Genomic DNA, 20,448 nt, shown 5'->3' with positions numbered 1-20,448 from the left:
TTTAAAGATTTTTATGAGGGAAAAATCTTGTGGCTGAATGGCTTAATTTATGTCAACTAAAAGGGAGCCTTGTATGAGCAGGTAAACACACTCTGAAAAATCTCACTCTGTGATATTAAGAGTACATCAGAATCCAGGACGTACTGCAAAAAGTATTTACTTTTAATCAAGCTTTAGCCACCACACGTTTACACAGCTAGACCTACATGAGAAATGCAGCTAAACACAGAGTTGACACTGAGGGGTGGGATTACTCTTTTTACAGCATGTAGCATCCTTTGTCTTCCAGTAGGGGGCATATTTGATGCACAGCAGGATGCTAAATGTGTCAAGTTGGATCATATTCAGTTATTACCAGCCATTATGTAAGTCTGAGCATGATAAAATACAGCCTTGGTAACAGGCTATTCTATCAGCTGTACTGAGACAATGAACAAATGCAATGGGTATCCACGTTTCCTTTATTACTGAAATGTGTTTATGTATGTAAAACAGCATAACACATAAAGACCATTTCTCTGTGCAAATACATTTGGTACTTTAACAACACCCACAGATTCTCATAAAAACCAACAACATTTTCTAGGTCCTCTGAAATAAATACAATATGCTTACATTAGTCAAAGGTACCCCGTTACTTGTGTCAAATAAGAGGGTGAAAGTGCATCATCTAAAAGTTGGGAAAAGGCTGAGTAGGATGATTGAAGCAAGCGTGGGAATCAGATTGAGTGGGGTTATATTTAAGAATCATATTGAACTGTTTGGGTTTTTTTTTTTTTTTTTTTTGCGTTTTCCCCCCATGAGCGGTGAGGTAGGGATACTATGAGTGTGCAAGGGAAATAAGTGCTTGGATTTAAAAAAAAAAAAACACTTTGGTGTCCGAATTGAATTCCTCTCAACACTTAAATGCTGACAAAAGAGGGTCAGGGAGCCAGAGCATAACGCAGGAGTGCAATTCACATGCTCCATGGACCACAACACGTTTGTCAATGCAAGGGTTTGCCATAGTCAAGAATGTTGTATTATAAATAAATAATTATATATATTGTAGCAACAATGAAACATACAGAATTCACCAACGGTTCACAGTAATATTCATATTACATTTTCCCAGAACAGGCCCTTGAGTTGCAGCTTTTTTGATTTTATTGTGTTGTCTGAAGCTGATTCCACTAAAAAGTTGATTCAGTGTTTGTTATGGTACAGACTCACAATGTAGATAATCCAAATGATATTATGTTTTGCTTGGTAAAAGTTGAATATTTGAATTGTGCAGGTACTGGTTGTATAGTATATCACTGTAATCTCAGCCATACAGCTGATGGGGCTCTTTCCAGAGATAATTATCACTCCTGACAATCTCAGAGGGGCCAGAAAGACACCAAATGTATCCTTTTATGAGTTGTTCACTGTGTCTGACCTGTCAAGATACAGTTACATTAGATTCTCACATGTGGCTTTTGAAGGAAGCCGAAGAGTTAACTTGGACTTGGAAGCAGCTGAAGGTGGACTTTAGCCTGGATTACCTGTTAAAACACATTTAGACACCCATATCTTTCCCAACCTTTCTTCAAAGCCAGTTGCAAAGACCCACATTTTTCATAAGTATAAAAAGGTGCCGGGCAGGAGGCAGCTCCATGTTGGAAACCCTGTTTTCAACTTCCGACGTGTAAATGATGTGACAGAAAGAGGAAATCCCTGCCGACACCGCAGCTGGATGCTGTCTGTTACAGGGGGGCCCGTGCATGATTTTGATCATGATTGCAGTGACGTTTGCTTCATTCAGCAACGAGGTGAGGCACACAAGTCAAAGAAACACATTGTCCCTTCAATTAAAAAAAAAAAAAAGAAAGTAAAAACAAAAAGCATGGCCTTGACCTTTCAGTAGCCTAACATGCGCAAAAGTAGCCAAACACAGGGTCAAAATCACAAGCTATCACTTTGTATCCCTATGAGCTTTGCCAGATAGAAAAACCTGGAAGAGGTGCAGTTTTCATTGTGACAGAGGAAACAGTGCCATCCTGTAGGACGAGTTAAAGCACAAGGATAAGGAAGGTCTTCAAGACAGGCTGATCACACCTAACCTGTAACCACTCACCAGCTCTCTAGTACTCGTGGACTATTTACAGTTTGGATTGTGGACACGACTTATTTGTAATGGAGGCCCATCACCTGAAAACTCAGAAGTGAACATTTGCCAAATATCTGTACAATACAATAGTGCTTTGTTGAGATATAAGAGTGAATCATCATGGACAGTTATCATACAGTGAGTTGCAGAGTGGTATATGCATATTATTTATCAGGATAGGGTGGGGAGGGTGTCAAACCCTGGAAATAAGCACTTCACATTCAGTCATCAAGCCAATCACAGCTTTACCCAACATCAAGTGGTCCATGTCTTGGACAAGTTCACTCATCAGGACACCCAGTCAACTGGGCCCACTCTAATTTCAAGTGGAGGAAAAGATTATCAAGGATCATGTTGGTGCCGGCCTATTGCTCCAAACAGCAGGAAGGCCTTTGGGTGTTTGCTATACTGATAAAAGGCCATTTAGGACGATATTTATACCTAGAAAAAGTAAAGGGAGCAGGAGTATCAGTTGCCAGTATATGTACATAACCACACACCCACAGTACAACATCTCCATCAATAGTCACAGCCAGCAGCCTATCAGGCGTTTCTCCGGGAGTTACTGGTGGCGGATGAGCGGCCTGTCTCATGGTCTGGTCTGTATTTGAGCCAGCAGATCAACCATGTGACGACCACCGAGAACATGGCCAGGATGCTGGCTACCGACAAGCAAATGGGTCCCGCGGGCGAGGGAGGAATGCTGTGACTATGCACAAAGATCAGGCCCATGAAGAGCAACACCAGCATGGACAGAAAGGAGAAGATCACGCACACGCAGCCGGTGGTCAGTGCCACTCTCTTGCAGCTCTGACAGCTGTCGTAGCGCACTGAGTCCTGGGAGAGGGTCGTGGCCGTAGACACGGTGGTGGACGGAGTCGCCTGGCTGGTGCTGGATGTCCCCGACGCCTCCTCCCGGCGGAGGGCGACGAGAGCCGGGTGCAGCGGGGGAGGGTACGGCGGCAAAGCGTCCTGAGGCAGGGGGTCCGAATCGATGTAGAGCGGAAAATCCTCCGTCACCTTGGTGTTGTTGGGCAGGTTCTGTATCCGATAATCCGGCACCGGAGTCCGGTGGCGACAGACGGGGCAGCTGATGCGCCATGGCCGCTCCTCCCGGAGGTGAAGCGTGTTCAGGCACTCCTCGCAGAACGTGTGCAGGCACTCTAGGATCTTAGGAGCCCGGCGGTCAAGGTCGAAATAATTGTAACAGATTTTGCATTCGTACTCCTCGTAGGGAAACGCCGAGGAGGCCTCGCCGGGGGGTTCCGCTCCGTTTGATGCCAAATCTACCTCTGCCATGTCATCTTTCGCCATTCACATTCTCCGGTGAACACAAAGGGAGCTGGCGGACAGATGCTGATGACGGCGCACGTCTCTCCTCCTCGCCCCCTCCTCTCCTCCCTGTTCATTGAAACGCCATCATCCCCGCAGACATTGTTGATGTGTTTTTATAATCCCCACAGCGTCCTTTATGAAGAGCGGGGCGCCTGCTTCTCTAGTCTGAATGATCGGGATCCCGGTTAAATATTAAAAAGCTCTCGTTTCGTGTTCGGCTGTGTGGGAACGGATGATGTAATGGTGGTGACTCCGATGCTAGGGCTCATCCATCCAGAGAGTCCGAGCATCCCACAAACAGAGAGAGAGAGAGAGAGCGAGAGAGAGAGAGAGAGAGGAGAGAGAGAGAGGCGGCGGTGTGTCGCCTCAGAGTCCAGTTAAAGAGAAAGAGAGAGAATATGTGTGTAGGTGTGTGTGTGTGTGTGTGTGTGTAGGTGTGTGTGTGTGTGTGTGTGTGTGTGTGTGTGTGGTCCAGGTATTCCTCATGTTGTGGGGACATAAATCTATAAATCTGTTTACACAGTCATGTTGTGGGGACTCTCTTTCCTCATGGGAACAAAAAGCAAGTCCCTTTAACGTAAATCATTCATTTTAGGGTGAAGACTTGGTTTAAAGTTAAGGTAACGTTAGAGTTATGTTAAAGGGGACCTATTATGCTCATTTCCAGCTCTTTATTTTTTCTGGGACTCCACTAGAGTAGCTTTGCATGATTCACAGTTCAAAAAACTAAAGAAAAAAAAATCTTATACTTGCCATATATTCAGCCCCTCAGTTCAGCCTCTGTCTCTTAAGGCAGTCTTAGCTCCTGTTTCTTTAAGCCCGCCCTCCAGATGAGCCTGCTCTGTTCTGATTGGCCAGCTGTATCAGAGTCGTGTTAGGTTTCTGATGATGAAAACCCAACATTTCCCCTGCTTTACTGTTTCATATCAAAAGCTTTTAAATTACTAAATAAAGGGAGACTGTTACTGTGAAGAATTTACAGAATATTAAACATGTCCCTCACTGAATTAGCAGCGCTTTGTTAGCAGCATTAAAAACCAGTCGCCACAAGGTATGGAGATATATTTGGAGCTCTTTGTTCAGCAGATCAGTTAGAAATAATGCAGGGAGGAAAAGTACAAGCAGAAACAGCCACAGTGATGATGATGTTTGATGAAGAGCTGCAGACGACCAGCACACCTCCAACAGGTAAACAACTTATTTTACTTTGCCCTGCTGTGAGATAAAAAAACACTCACAGCGTGCCAGCTTGACTTGAGTAATGGCTCAGCATGACTACGCCCAAAACAATGGAAAACACCATAATGTTAGAGAAGCAGAGCAGTGAACTTGCATGCTGTGCGTGAAGCAGATGACCATTTAAAGAAATCTGTCACAAGCCGACATTGGCTCAGGCTGAAAGTAGAAAAAAACATTGGAAACCGCGCGTGCAGAGCAGTCTGAAGCTGGTGCTTTTTGCTCACAAGGTTTACTTCTACATACCTCATTATTTGACACTTTGGCCACATTTAGTATGAACATCTGACATTGTAACATATATATAAATATATATATATATATATATATATATATATATATGACTGAAAATAAGGAAAAGCATAATAGGTCCACTTTAAGGTTAGGGTTAGGAATGTGGTGGTTATGGTTAAGGTTAGGATAAGTGTCCAGGAAATGAATGTGAGGCAACGAAATGTCATTTGAAGTGATGGAAACACGACTGTTTGTGTGTGTGTGTGTGTGTGTGTGTGTGTGTGTGTGTGTTGCTGTTGTTGTTTTTTTCAGTCCTCTGGCTGTGTGGGGACCAGCTATGACAGCCACGCAATTACATAGCCTACACAATGCCAGACAATAGAATGCACTAATTTGGTCAACTGGGGGCGTCAATTCACTGTTTCCTGTAACAAAGTGCATCTTAACTCAGACAATGTGCCACCAAAACTTCCATTTAAACATGCTTTGTCTTGCATTACAAGGGAAAGAACAGAACAGTGACAGTAAACTATATTATAAAATTTGATAATGGAAGGGGCTTTGATTTCTCAACCATGTAAGAGTGTGGAGGCTCCAGACATCTCAGCATGGTGCTGTAGAAAAACATATATTTTACGGAGGCTTGTAATTTGACAATCCCCTATTTGTTACTTGTTCACTGCAACAACTTGAAGGTACTTTTAAACACAAGTTTCATTACTGCCTTTCGGTTATCTAAAATATCTTTATATTAAGTTTTACATCAAGTAAAAATCACTGAGACTGGACTATCAATTTTTTTGTAATAGTCAAAAGCTACATAGCTATAATGCACATTATTGTTTGTTTACATGTTATGATAAATATCCTGTGATTCATTTCTCTAAAAGTTATATCACCTGCTTGATAAATCAATGCTTGCTGACATGACAAGTGCTGAGTGGATCAATTGTTAGTTTCAGGCCCTGGAGAGAGAATACAGTGGAGGGAAATATAGTTCTGAATCAGGGGGTCACATAACAGTCCCCATACACATAAAGCATCACATGCCAGAAACCCAGGCAGGAATCTTGACCTTTTATGAAATTATGCTTATATAACTGTCTGGGAGACATAATAGTGGTGGGAGTTGATCCCTGTGTTGTCATTGTTATATACTGGCTAATTTGGGCAATTTGTGTCTCATTTTTTCCAGCACATTCAAGAACCTGCTGAAAGACTCCACTTTGAGGATCACTAGACTGAATGATGCCTAGAGAGAGCTTTAAGTAGATCAACATGTACTGTATATCTGCTCAGAGATGGTCTAAATGTTGCAGCTTTGAAATTACTTTAAGCAATTAGCGAACAATTACTGGATCTCTGTCAGTGGGAGATTGATAACAGCCCTGTAACAACAGGAACAAGCCTAAAGCCTATGACATCCAGCTGATGATGATAAGGGAGGATCATGCAGTCTCTTATTTTACTTGAAACATGTACCTATATTTTTTTAAAACAAGCTAATAAAATAAAATAAATGGAATAAAAATTAAAAATAAAAAATCTAAATTCCATCATGCCCCATTTCTCTCTCACCCACATACACACATATGTATGGACACTAAGTCTTTCTCATGCATGTACTGTATTTTGGCACATGATTGGCAAGCAAATGAGGAACAACGAATTACTGAATCAGAGGACTATGATATACATGATTTGAGGAATTTTTTTTTTCAAAATGTTCAAAATACTGACAATTTATTGCCTCCTACTTCTTCCCAGACTGCTCCCAACCTTTCAGCCTTATTAGGCTCTATTCTGTCATTTATCAATATCTTTGTCGTGTTTTAATCCCACATCAACCTGGTTTTGGACCACGGGACTGTCTACTTACCTTCTAGGTCTTTTATTACATCACTGAGTTCAGTTCTCCGTAATGTAAATACACAAACTCCACAAACGCCCCTTGCTATCATGGATGGCCAGTGCAATAAATTCTCCTTCCACTTGCTATAAATACTTGTGTGAACCATTTCAGTATAAAGGTCGGGCAAACGTTTACCAATGAAGACTATCGGTCTGGCCCCTTCTAGCCCCGCCCCCTCGCCTACACCTGTGACACACAGCAGCCGCACCTGCTCTGCACCCTTCCCTTGTGATGCGCCCCGCCTGGGCGAATATCACCTTACATTACCTATCCTGCTTACGAAAATCCACATCAAGCTGCACTGCTGCCTCATTCACCTGACATGCTGGAGCTGTTGGCTTACCTCCATGGCCCGGAGCTTGTGGCCGGGTTCCAGAGACGATGCGGACTCTTCCTTGTCGAAGCCGCGCATCACAGCCAAGGGATGACGCGCGCTCCGGCAACCCCGGACCATACTGACAAACCATGTGGACAGCTGAAGACGAGATGGGACCACCAGGACAACAATTCAAACTATAAATACAAGGGAAATGGATGTACCGCTGGTGTAAGTGTTTTACTGCAAAAAAACTGGTTATCTCAGTGTAAGTGAACTGAAACTTAAAAATTAAATTTACTCAAAATCAGAAACCAAAACGTCTGCTAGAGTGAGATAGCCTGTTTGCATTTGATTCCCACAACATTAGTGAATAATTTAGAGGACTGAATGGACTTTTTTTATATGAAAGCCCAGCTTTGCCCTTTTTTTTAGCTATAACACTGACGTCAAAGTTTTTACATATAGGAAGTAAGAGTAAACCACACAAATTTCAGAATTTACTAAAATGAAGGTTTAGATTTATCATAGATTGTGCATACCAAACTCTGACTGGCTTTTCCCGTTTGTTAAGCTGTTTGTGTCAGCCCCCAGATCCTCATCTGCACAATGACAAGTTGTTTACATTCTTCTCTGTCTCCCTTTTCTTGGACAGGCTATTAAAGTGAGGAGGATCACAGTCCTCCTAAGACTTTCTGTCTTAGGAACTTCCGATCATGAACATAGATCATGTAAATGGAGCACCTAAAGAGTGTCTTTAAACATGGTCTCTGCTCTATCGATTTTGACCGTTCTTCTTTTCAAGTGCCTCTTCTTAGTCCCATAACTTCATGAAAGTGCACTACTAAATTGCTTGACTACTCCTTTAGAGTTGGATCTTGATACTTAACAAAGACAATGACCATAATAACAATAGCTATTTTGTATTTGTTCATGTGCTTAAATCAGCTGAGTAAAGACAAACTATAGGTTTTGAATTGCAGACTCAAAATGTGAGGAAATAGCTGCAAAGATGATCTGGATGTGTCAGCAAGATTAGCTGGGATATCTAAATGATACCTGATACCATGGTTGCAAAACTGAGTACACCCCTTTACAATATCACTAAAATGTTAAATGATTCGAAATTGTATCATGTTATAATTATTGTAGTGTTTTTAGGGTGAAGTGTAGGGTATTTGACCCTATTTGCAATTAGAAACAGATTAGATTTCCTGAGCAAGGTTATAAAAGAACCTGTCAGCACATCAACTTTCTCCATTAAGGTCTGGATTGTGTCTAATGAAACATGGCTTCACATGGTAAGGAATTGCCTGAACAAGTAAGAAACCCATACTACCCATACTACAAATAACAGAAGGTGCAGTGGCCGTCCTCAAAAAATGACAATACGCACAATTTGCTATTTATGCAACCTTGTACTGAAAAACAGACGAGCAAGAGCTTCTGACTTGGCACAAGGATTATGTGTGGAAATTGGTGTTTCAGTGTCTGCTCAGACAGTGGAAAGAAGGACATTCCATGAAGTCAACCTCTACAGACGAAGTCCAAGAAGAAAACCATTGCTCACAAAATGGCACAAAACTGCAAGATTAAACTTTGCCAAAGAACATGAAAAGAAGTCTGATGAATATTGGCAGCACATTCTCTGGTCAGATGAAACTTGTTTGGATCAGATAGGGTCCAGCATGTTTGGCGTGGACCTGGCCAGGACTACCACAGTGGCTGCATAGTGCTGACCATGAAACATGGAGGTGGGAGTGTGCTGATATGGGGCTGCGTGAGTGCAAAAGGTGTAGGGGAGATAACATTTATAGATGGCACTATGAATGCAAATTCATATACCCAAATATTGAATGAAAATATGACTCCCAGTCTCAAGAAGGTTGGCAGGAGAGGAATTTTCCAACATGACAATGATCCCAAACACACTGTAAAAGAGAAAGAAAGAGATTTTAAAGAAGAAAAAAGTGAAAACTATGACCTGACCAAGTATGGCCCTGACCTGAATCCAATAGAACACCTTTAGAGTATTTTCTCACTAATGAAGCGTGTGCTGACTTTTGTTGCAGTTTGTTCTTAAATACAGACCTTTCATTATAGTTTAATTAGTCAAACATTCTGTTTTTCAAGTGAATTGGCTGAATTTCATCTTGGGAATTGTCTAAAAACAAATAAAATTGTATTAAATGGAGGGACTTGTAATTACTCAACATTTTAGTGATATTGAGTGATATTGGCCAGGGGTGTACTCAGTTTTGTTATATACTGCATCTCATGTTCATAGGTGTTTTTTCTGTACAGGGTTGCAGCAGGCCTCAATATGAAGTCAGGAACTGGCTGCTGCACTTCCTCTTCCTGTTCTCGGCCGGCCTGGGGCATGAAGTCTTCTACATCACCTGTCTGCCCTGCATACACTGGAACCTGGACCCCTTCCTCTGCCGTCGCCTTGTCAACATGTGGACTGTGAGTCACAGCGACATAGAAAGTGTGTGTGTGTGTGTGTACATGTCAGTCAGACCACCTCAGCATGCTCTTGCGCCAGACTCCGGTCTAATGTCCATCAGTTACACAATGCCACCTCTCTTCTCTCTGCAGTTCCGTCTCTCTCTTCACCTTTCAACCTCCTTTCATCCTTCACTCCCTCCAGTGACCTGTCTATGACACCACCATGTCCATATATCCCCAGGCCTGGGGCCACCGGGGCCAGGCTGACCGGGGCCCCTGACATGATGAGAGGCCACACATAAGGACACATCAGTGGAAAAAGACTGCTTGGATCTCCCCTTTAGATGTTTGTTCTGACAGAATCTAGCGCAATACAAGAGACCCTCAAAACATGTCAAACTTGTTCCCAGAAGGAGTGTATTTGACACTTCCAGAGACACACAGACAGACACAGACAGCCATAAGCCCTCGCTCCTGCAGAGTGTGTGACGGGCAGTTTGTTTTTGTGCCCTTTGTGTCCCCGCCCCGAGCGCTTGGTGGGTGCCCTGTGTCTGAACCCCTTGTTTGGCCCCCCCAGGGGTAGAGATAGCATTCTTCTGGCATCTTGGCTGCACCAGGCCCCTGTGTGAACTCCTCTCAAACACACATAAACACCAATACACACACATGCACGCACTCCCCATTTCGCCTGCTAAACACACTCATTCCCCTCCCTCCAGTTAGACATTACCAGCTTTACCCCATGTTCTCCTCCCCCTAGTCTACCAACAGAGTGTTTTATTGGCCTCATCAGCACTCTGAGCTTTCTCTCTCTGGACCAGCCATTTGGTCTGTCAGCCCTCGGGGCTCATCACCCCGCACTTCTAACTTCCAACAGCACCCTGCCATTGTGCTGGTGGAGTTATCTAAGGTTCATGGGGGGCTCTCTCCTCTCTCCTGTCTATCCTTCTCACACTCACACACACACACACACACACACGCACACACACAACTCACGCCAACGATTGAAGGGCACCCATGCAAATTAAGACTTGTATGCATGAGCAAACGCATTACAAGCCCATGAATGACACACACTCATTCACATACACAGACACACACACACATACACGCTTACCCTTGTGTCCTTCACTACCCTCTGTTGGCTTTACTTGCAAAGTGACTTTGGTTGACTTAGAAAACAATGACTGTCATTAACCATATGGTCATGAATTACATTGCCCTGTTATATGGTATTACTGTAGTGCAGCGTTATGCTAATCATACACCTACCTGTGCTGTTTGGAATATCAGGACTCTCAGGTTATACTTTTACATAATGACATATAGGTCATACACTAAGAGATGGATATTTGGAGAATGTTTAGAGAGAAACTAAGCATTGAGTTCAGGAATATTGGTATGTTGGTACAAATAAACTGGGGTACGTGTCAGGTTTTACTGGCGTAATAACAACTTTTTAAAATGTATTTTGGCATTTTTGCCTTTTTATTTAATCCTTGAAAGTGTAGAGAGAGATAGAGAGGCTTGGGTAGAGAGAGGGATTAGCTTTATTATGCTACATGTTCATAATACTTTCAAATAAGCAGAAAAAAAATATTAACAAAGCTTAGACTATAAATAAGGTGAAAGACTGTATTTATCAGAAAAAAGCTGCTCCACTCTAACAGAACCTCTACAAAGCTGTGTGTGTATGTAAATGAGTGTGTGTCATTATTCTGGAAAAAAGAAATCTCTATAAAAGAACACAAGAGGATTGTAAGTCAATGAGCGGGTCAGCAAAGACTGAGCACAACTTTAAAACTGGACCCAGAAGAACAAGAGATTCTGCTGCCTAATTAAGGCTATCTCAGTAAATTGCAGAAACTATGCTGCGGGGATTTGGGATATTGGCTTAACACTCATATTATGGAGGAACTTCTTGGTTTAGCAGGGCTGGCGGCAGTATGACTCCAAAATACCCATTTGCAGTTGATGAGTTCCACAGTCACTAAAGTTAAAGTAGTTGCTCTGTAATTTAAATGGTAAATGGTAAATGGACTGTACTTGTATAGCGCCTTTCTGGTCTTCCAACCACTCAAAGCGCTTTTACACTACGAATCACATTCACCCATTCACACACATTCACACACTGATGGCACAGCCACCAGGAGCAATTTGGAGTTAAGTGCAAAATAATCCTTATTATGTGTAAATATTATCAACAGTGTATGAGAGTAGAATTCTAACTCTATTTTTTAGTCACTTAGAGGTCACTTAGTTCAGTTTTTTTTTACCTGGCCTGTGTGATGCATCACAAATATGAACTAGTAACCAAACCCTTTCATGTCACTATAGGCAAAAAACAAACGTGTGTGTGTGCATGGGTGTGTGTTCTCCACACAAACAGTGACCTGTGCAATAGCCCCTCTTTCCTACACACACACTCTCGCTCACTCCACATGATCCACATGTTGACAGATCAAAGTCCAAAGCCACACTAGCCTGGGATCAATACACTTATTCATAAGAAAACATGCACACATACACACTCCAGTGGGTGTGTGTGTATGTGCATTGTGTGTGTTGACCTGATTTTAACTCTTCCCTTAATGTGACCAGACTGTCCCTGGGCCTGGCCTTTGATGTAACTGGTACAAAGACACCAATGAGAGGCTGGCGCAGTGGCTTTACTAGAGGCAGTTGAATATGATGTTTGTGTTAATGGTGAGTGCAGGGGGGCAGGGTGGGGGTATCATATCATGCAAGCACTTGAGCTGGTGGGCAGCTGCATTGTTCAGAGGCAGAGGATGGAACATAGTAGATGATACACACAGTACAGCTTGTTGTATGAATACACAGTTGTGGTGAGTGGATGGGGTCAGACGTGCTTAATGGGTTCAGCATTGTGTGTCATCTGTTTATTGTCCACTTCATGGTACCAATTATTCACTTTGCTTGTGTGTAGGTACAGTGTAGTGTAGGTAGATGCAAATATTTGAATAAGTGTTACATTGGTGAGGTGGAAAAGAGAGGTTTAGCTTTTGGAATGAACAAGGCACTTATTGTGGAAAAGAAAAAACTAATTCTCTTCATTTTCATTATCTTCTTACACTGGCCAAACGTATGTGGACATTTGGTTTGGGGCTATTTAGGCACCGTTGTTCCAAGGTAATATAAGGATGATTAATACTACTCTCATGTAAAAGTATAGAGCTAGAGCAGGGAGCTGATTAGCTTAAATTAGCAAAAAGACTGGAGGCAGATGGAAACAGCTAGCCTGGCTCTCTCCAATAGTGTTAAATTCACCTTCTAGCTCCTCTAAGTTCACAAATTAACTCATTGTTTGTTAAAGCCATATACACAAACAGAAATATAAAATATAAATGGTTGTACAGGGGGCTACATGTTATAACTATTTCTTTGAACAGTAACAGAGCGCAGTAATTTCCAGTCTTGACGTCATTGTGAGGTTACCAGGCTAACAGTTCTCCAAGAAGTGGTTAAGGTCAAAAATTTAAATTTAAATTGTTTAATATAATAATATAATATATAATTTGGTTTATGACCAAATAGCATACATGTAAAAACTGAGATTACAATCAGCCTCAGCTTTACTTAGAATGCTAACACACTAAACTAAGTTGTTGAACCTCTATCTGCTAGAAATCAACAGGATAGCATTGTCATTGTGAGCATGTTAGCATGCTTACTTTAGCATTTAGTTAACTGCAGCCTTGTAAAGCTGCTAGCATGGCTGTAGACTGTAGACTAGCTAGTTATGTTTCTGTTTGTGTATATAATAAGATACTTTTTTTTATCCCGAGGGAAATTACGAAATATAGATGAAACAAACAAAATGCAGCGAATATGAACTTTAGAACTGCTGTTATGTCTGTTTTTGTTGTTCTAAACTAAGTGTTTTTGCTCCAGCTCTGTATGCACAGACATGAGAGTGGAAGGCCTAACAAGCTTTTAATAACTCTTGGCAAGAGTGCAAGTAGCAAATTTCTGAAAATGTCAAACTATTCCTATAAGGGAAATCTTAATGCTATAACAGATGATGATATTTTAGACAGAACACACAGCCCTAGCCTCAACCCCATCATGCAACACCTTAGGGAGCCAGGCCTTATTGCCCATCGCTGCCTGACCTCACTAATACTATTGTGGCTGAAGGGGAGCAAATCTCTGCAGCCGTGTTCCAAACTCTTGTGGAAAGCCTGAAACCAGGAGTGGAGTCCATGGTTTTGGAATTACATGTTTAATGTTCAGGTGTCTCCATGCTTTTGGGCTTGAATTTCAATCTCTGCCTCTTTCACTTTCCTCTCTCTCTGTCTGCAAGCCTCTCTGTCTCTTTTTCTACAAGTTGCTGCAGTAAGAGTGGGTCAGTGGACCTACTTTTATATCTCATTTGCCATGGAAACAAGCATTTCCTGATTGCAGTGTCAGTAGAGATGGTAATAACAACCTCTCTATTCTCTCCCTTAAACACACACATTAGTGTCCTGCTCCTTCTCTCTCTGCACTGCCTCCTTGCTCCTTGCTAAGACAGCCATTCATTAAATATACAAGGCAGAGCTTTAAATAAACCTGGAGCTGGAGCAGGCTGCCCCTTCCGAGGGTCGCTGGGGATCTCATGAAAGAGAATAGGCAGCACATTTGGCAGGACACACACACCCCCATACCTATACACCTCCCCACACGTACACCTTACACTGACTGTGTCATTGTGTCAAGAGCCCTCTATCCAACTGAAGACGCTGTGTCAGCAAACCCTGCCTTCTTCAATTCTCAGTTTCTTACAATAGATTCTGTTACCGTATGAGTGCAGAATCTGCACTTTATACCAGGGTGGGTCTCCACTCTTGTGCATTTCTTTTCTTATTTTTTTATTGAGTGGGAATGGTGATTACTTATTCATAAGAGTGTGTGGTTAGTTTTAGAACATAGCTTAACCAGGATTTTACTTCCTCTACTCATTATTTTATTATCATCTTCTTCCATCTCTAATTTCTGCTTTTTGCTGCACTCTACAGTGCTCTTCTGTTTCACTTTTTATTATATAATTGTTATGACGCTGTAGACTGTTTTTTATAGCAGTATAGATGATAAATTAATACTGTATGAAGCCAACTATATTGGGAAACAAGAAAATATCCCACCGGGATGGTTAAATTACTTAGACAGAATCTCTCAGGTTCTTTACCTTTAGAGTGCTAGATCAGATAGATCTAGTTGCTAGCCATAGATTTGATCTTCTATTTAAATCCTCTATATTCTTTAATCAAGGCTCAGTGTTGCACTAGAGAGTTACCATACAAAAAAGACTGCTTTTAAAGAAGCACCTATCCTTTCCCTTTCCTCAGTTGGTGATGTACATCGGCCAGGTAATGAAGGATGTGCTAAAGCTGCCTCGCCCTTGCTCACCCCCTGTGGTCAAGCTTGAGACACGTGTCGATGCTGAATACGGGCTGCCCTCCACCCACGCCATGGCTGCCACTGCCATCTTCTTCACACTTTTACTAAGCGCCCCCTCCAGGATACAGGTGAGCATCACTAGTAGCTGTGATTAAATTCTTTGCTGTTGGGAGACTGTGATCAGGTGACCAAAGTCTCATACATAGATCTTGTGATGCCACCTGAACCTGCTTGATTTGCTAAACTAGACAGTAAAATACATTTGAAAATCAGAAGAGAAAGTCAGTGGAACCTTTGAGGTTAGATTATTAGCCACGGTAACAGTTTGGCTTTATGAATGGTAACATCAGTCTGTTGGTCTGTCAGTCAGTCTGTCCAGCACAGACTGAAATGTCTCAACAACTATCGGATGGATAGCCATGAAATCTTGTACAGACATTCCCATGGTCCACCAGGAGGTCAAAGTGTTCACTTATCCTTTGAAAAATGTTATCTACTAAATTGATTAGCACAGACATTCATGGTTGCCAAAGAATTAACTGTATCCTAATGACTAATGACAGATGTTTTATCTGATGACGCCTCCATGAGGTTGGCATTTGTGGTTTTGATTTGAAATGTCTCGACTAGTGGATGGATTGAAATGAAATTTGATATAAGCATCCATTTCCTCCTCAGGATGAATCATAATCAGTTTAGTAATGCCCCAACTTTTAATCTAATGCCATCATCAGGTCAACATTTTAATTGTCTGCAAAACTAATGACATTCCCATCAACTTCAGCTGTACTTTGTTTAGTTCTGATTAGCAAATGCTAACCTGCTAAAGTAAGGTGGTGGAGTATTATATCTGCTGAACAGGTACAGTAACATTGTCATTGTGAGCATATTAGCATACTGCATTTAAATAAAAGCAAATCTTTGCCTCACAGAGCCTCCAGCATGGCTGTAGAGACTTAATCTTGTTATCATGATTTTGCTCAATAATAATAATAATGATAATAATAATAATAATAATAATAATAGAGGTTGGTGGCATACTTGCACACACAGACACATGATGAGTAACAACACCCTACTGTAAGTCAGATCAGTCTAAGTAAGCTCATACCTGTCAGGAAAATTAGATCAAGTGGCTGCACGCCAACTTGTTCTTGATGAGTAACTCTAATTTTATTGCTGAAATTGTAATAGTAATTGGTTACACCGCTCATTACTATGAAAATGATATTACCGCCATCGCTGACTGCAAATGATGTACCTCTCCCTCATTAGAGCTTCTGCCCTCTGAGGCTAAGTGGATGTTGAACTATAATTCTGACACTGTGTATCTCATTAGTGGTGCTATTTAACTGCCATTGGATTTTATTGATTCCTTTAGATTAGTAGGGCACCAATCCATGTTAACTTGGTCAAGCCAATTGAGCTGCTTCTCTCAAATCAAAGTAACACTGGGAGCCTGCGGATGGCAACTTGCTCACTGGTAGCTGAGTGGAAAGAGGGGAGTGGCCCCGCTGTCCATCACTAAGTCCTGACTGAGCTGTTGGACAATGGGCAGGGAGGGGCGGGGCCAGCAGTCACCATCAGTCACCATCAGCCATACCCGTTGAGCTGCTGTTTGGTCTTCTGATGGACTCAACTGAGTCAATGACTGTCAGTTCACGTCTCCACCTCCCTCCTCCTCCTCCCGACTCTTCCCCTCTTCATGTCTCCTACTCTACTGCCAAGTCAATAAAACACTCAGTGGCTCAATCATAGGCTGTCTTAATCAAGCTCTGTGTTTTAATGAAGAACTGAGTGACTGCTGAATCCTTCAGTCAGTAGTTTACAGGCTTTGCAGCTGTCAGGGCTGATTTGTGGTCGGATCATTTCAGCTATTTGCTGTCACATTTTCTTACAGCGCTCTTCTCAAGGTCAGAGAAATCATCTCAACAACCCGAGACACCCGCGTACAGTAGAGCACTTACATTTGGGCTGAAATTCCTCAAGGATTCCCCTGAAAGAAAAGAGAACGCATAGCTACAGATGAGTAGTGGGCTGTTTTGCAGAGTGTCCTGAATAGCCACAAGGCCTCGGGGCAACTCACCCGGTTCCCGGAGCAGGTCAGAGGTCACGACAGTCAATCACAGAGTGACCCCCTCCTGTCCCCGGCATCCTTTGTGGCCATTCAAAAAAAAACTCTCTTCATGAACTACCAGTGAATAGGCTTCCAGCTGCAAAAGACAGGAAAAGACACAGGAAAAAAGGCAGGGGGTGGCACAGGAGGGGAGGGTGGAGGAGGTGAATGAATACACAAGGCCTCTCTTCTTACTGTTATTGAAATGGAGGGGGGAACAAAACCTGCGGCCATAGGTAAAGGAGGGAGGGCAGAGAGAGGATGGAGACAGTAGAGGAATAAAGGAGCAGTGACTTGATGACGGGCAGTACGTCAAGCTGCCAGAGTGGACAACTGGCAGAGAGAAGACTTACATGTCGCCTTTTTAAGAGGATTGACGAATGGATAATTTGATCACAAACTAACAGGAAAAAGAAAAGGATGGGTGAAGGAAGGTTAAAAAAAAAAAAAAAAGTAGAGGACGACTGTTGGGCCTGCATGAAGGAATGTTAGGAATTTGAGGCACATGTGACGCACAACATTCCACTTTCACGGAGTTCATCTTTTTATCACTTAATCAAGGAGGGATGTTTGTCATTGTGTGTGTGTGTGTGTGTGTGAGGTACTTACATATCAGTCACTGATCAAAAGTATGTTTTTGTGTCTCAGTTCCAGTTCGAGGTGGGTCTGCTGCTGGCTGTGACGCTGTCGTCGTTGGTGTGTCTGAGCCGCCTTTACACTGGCATGCATTCAGTTTTGGTGAGCTAGTCCCTCCACACACACACACACACACACACACACACACACACATTACAGCATAAAACATTCAAGCTCAACGCAGGATTCATTATTCATATCTGTGTCTAGTTAAACTGTCTGGTGGAGGCTTTGACCCAGAAGTCTTGATTCAGCAGGCACTTTATGTTGCTCTTCCTTTCACTGGAAAATCCTGACACCATAATAGTGACAGTTACTTCTAATTAATTTTGTTAAAGCACACATTTATCAGGGCATCTTCACCATTAAACACTGCTTTAGGAGACAAACTGACCACGATTTATGCAGGAAATATTATATAATGCTCAGAACGTTTCTGGCAAAGCCCGTCCTCAGCATGCTTACTGTTAGACACATGCAAGTGGCGTCATATGTAGACATTAGTTGGATTAGCTAACAAAATACATCTGGTGTATGAAATCAATAGGACCAGGAATAGCCCTTTTAAAAAATCTCAATAGCAACACAAGGATATAACAAAACCCAAAGTTTCCCTGTGAGTCTCTACAAAATTAATTCATAATTTAAATCATTATGTGTAACATTATGCAAAAAAAAAAAATCAATCCAAATAGCTTTCCTCTGGAGCAACAGTGTGTTTCTATTCCCTCCATGTTCTGGCATATTAACCACCTCCATTTCTATAAATCTGATCCCATTAAAATGCTGACTGGAGATTTCATGTCTATGTTGTGAATAGCACATTTATGTTAACAAATTGTTGTTCTAGTGCCCTTTTGGTTTTACCAACATAAATGAAATTGCATGGACACCTTAGAATATAAACAACACATGGATGTGCAAATGTGTTCCCTTTGATCAGAGATGCAATTATGACATGGGAAATTACCATTTGGAATATTAATGGAAAAAACTCTTTTTTTCTGTTCTGTACAGACAAATTGGATTTAACAAAATAATCTCTCAGATTGGGAAACCTCTTATGATGAAACATAAAAGGCATGACACACCTGGGGAACACTGGATAGAATGTGCCAGTGATTTTCTTTCCTTTTTTTTTTTTTTTAACAAATTTTTAATATCACCAGAGATGGAGCTGTAAGTGTTAACAAAAGTGGTACCCTGGAATGGAGGTCTTATATTTGAAGATAATAACACTCTGTGCTACGAACTCTTTGAAAGGCTAAATCAATGAGCGTATCTCTGTAACCTCTGTCCTGAAACTATCCACATTAATGCTTTACATGAACATTAAAGGACCCCTGGGTATCATAGGTGCGTCTAGCGCTGAGGGACTGACTGTAGGGTAGTGACTTCCCCTGCACAATGACCAGACTTCAACAAATCACTACGCCTGGCGAAGAAATAGTCCAGCACATAAGCTGTGAAACAACCATCTGTAGTTTACCCTTTTATTTATGTTTTAAACAAACTATAATGTATTAATGTTTAACCTTCAGGCATTTCCAGGTGGATTTTGTTACCTTTAAACAGAGCCAGGCTCGTTGTTTATAATTGAATAGACAAATATTGGAGTTGGATCGATTTTCTCATCTAACTTTTAGCATGAGAGAAAATAAGCATATTTCCTAAAATGTTTAACTATTGCTTTAACTGTTCCTGATGAAATACTGTTGTTCTGTTTTCAGGATGTGATCTGCGGCGCTTTGATCTCAGCCGTCCTTATGTTTCTCACATACCCCTACTGGGAAACTTTCGACCATTTCCAGCTCACCAGCCGCATCTCCCCCATCGTGGCATTGGTACTGCCCCTCTTCCTCAGCTACACGTATCCAGAGCTGGACCATTACAGCACCACCCGGGCGGACACCACCACTATCCTAGGCGTAGGGGCCGGGTGCTCTATTGGATACTGGGTAAACGAGCAGCTGGGACAGACATTTGAGCCCCAAGGGGTGTTGCCTGTACCTCTACCCACACTGACCTTAAATGTACTGGCATTAGGCGCCACCCGCTTCCTTTTGGGAGTCTTAGTATTGGTGGGAACTCGGCAGGTGGTGAAAACAGTGAGTCTGCAGGTGTTGTATTCATGGTACAAAGTGCCAAATAATGACCAGAGTGCCAGGAGGAGGAAAGAGATTGAAGTGCCGTACAAGTTTGCCACATATATAGCTGTTGGACTTGTTAACTCTATACTGGTCAATAGGGTCTTCATTTTACTGGGGCTACTATGACCTATTATTACAAGACTGATGTATGGTAAACTGAATTTGCAATGACAAAAATGTACCTCATATTTATTTCAAATGATCTTTTATACACGTGTCATTGCTTTTATACAAGGAGCTCCCGCTGGGAATGATTCACAGGAGGGTACTTGTGACTGACCTGTAAGCAAAGTATTCATGTAGCAATAAAGATTTTATGACTCAATTCTCAGTTTGCTCATTTTCTAAATTGCTTTGAAGCATTTTTTTAGCACTTTCTCATTGCAAACTTCTTGAAGCAATCTTACACATGCTGAAAAATATCCAACTTGGTTGAAGGAAAGTAATTATAAGCACATCATGTAGCCTGGGTGTGAGGTTATCAGGAAAACAGCATAAATGAAAAAAGGTAACACTTGCACACTTGCTCCAAGG

At 42.0% G+C, this 20,448-nt stretch overlaps 2 protein-coding genes across 2 annotated transcripts; one reads left to right on the top strand and one right to left on the bottom strand.

Moving 5' to 3' along the window:
• Positions 1-451: 451 nt before the first annotated feature.
• LOC137185710 (RING finger protein 228) lies at positions 452-4,803 on the bottom strand. Its single transcript, XM_067594029.1, has one exon. The coding sequence runs from the start codon at positions 3,443-3,445 to the stop codon at positions 2,675-2,677; it is 771 nt and encodes a 256-aa protein (XP_067450130.1). The 5' UTR covers positions 3,446-4,803; the 3' UTR covers positions 452-2,674.
• A 2,182-nt stretch (positions 4,804-6,985) lies between these two features.
• On the top strand, positions 6,986-20,239 carry sgpp2 (sphingosine-1-phosphate phosphatase 2). The gene is made up of 5 exons (XM_067594028.1): positions 6,986-7,395; positions 9,469-9,630; positions 14,961-15,140; positions 17,777-17,866; positions 19,495-20,239. The coding sequence occupies exons 1-5, from the start codon at positions 7,171-7,173 to the stop codon at positions 20,038-20,040; spliced, it is 1,203 nt and encodes a 400-aa protein (XP_067450129.1). The 5' UTR covers positions 6,986-7,170; the 3' UTR covers positions 20,041-20,239.
• Positions 20,240-20,448: the final 209 nt, after the last annotated feature.

Source organism: Thunnus thynnus, chromosome 7 (assembly GCF_963924715.1).
Source record: "Thunnus thynnus chromosome 7, fThuThy2.1, whole genome shotgun sequence".
NCBI lineage: Eukaryota > Metazoa > Chordata > Actinopteri > Scombriformes > Scombridae > Thunnus > Thunnus thynnus.
Note: the sequence above shows the minus strand (reverse complement) of the source record. Positions and strands in the feature narration are given on the sequence as shown.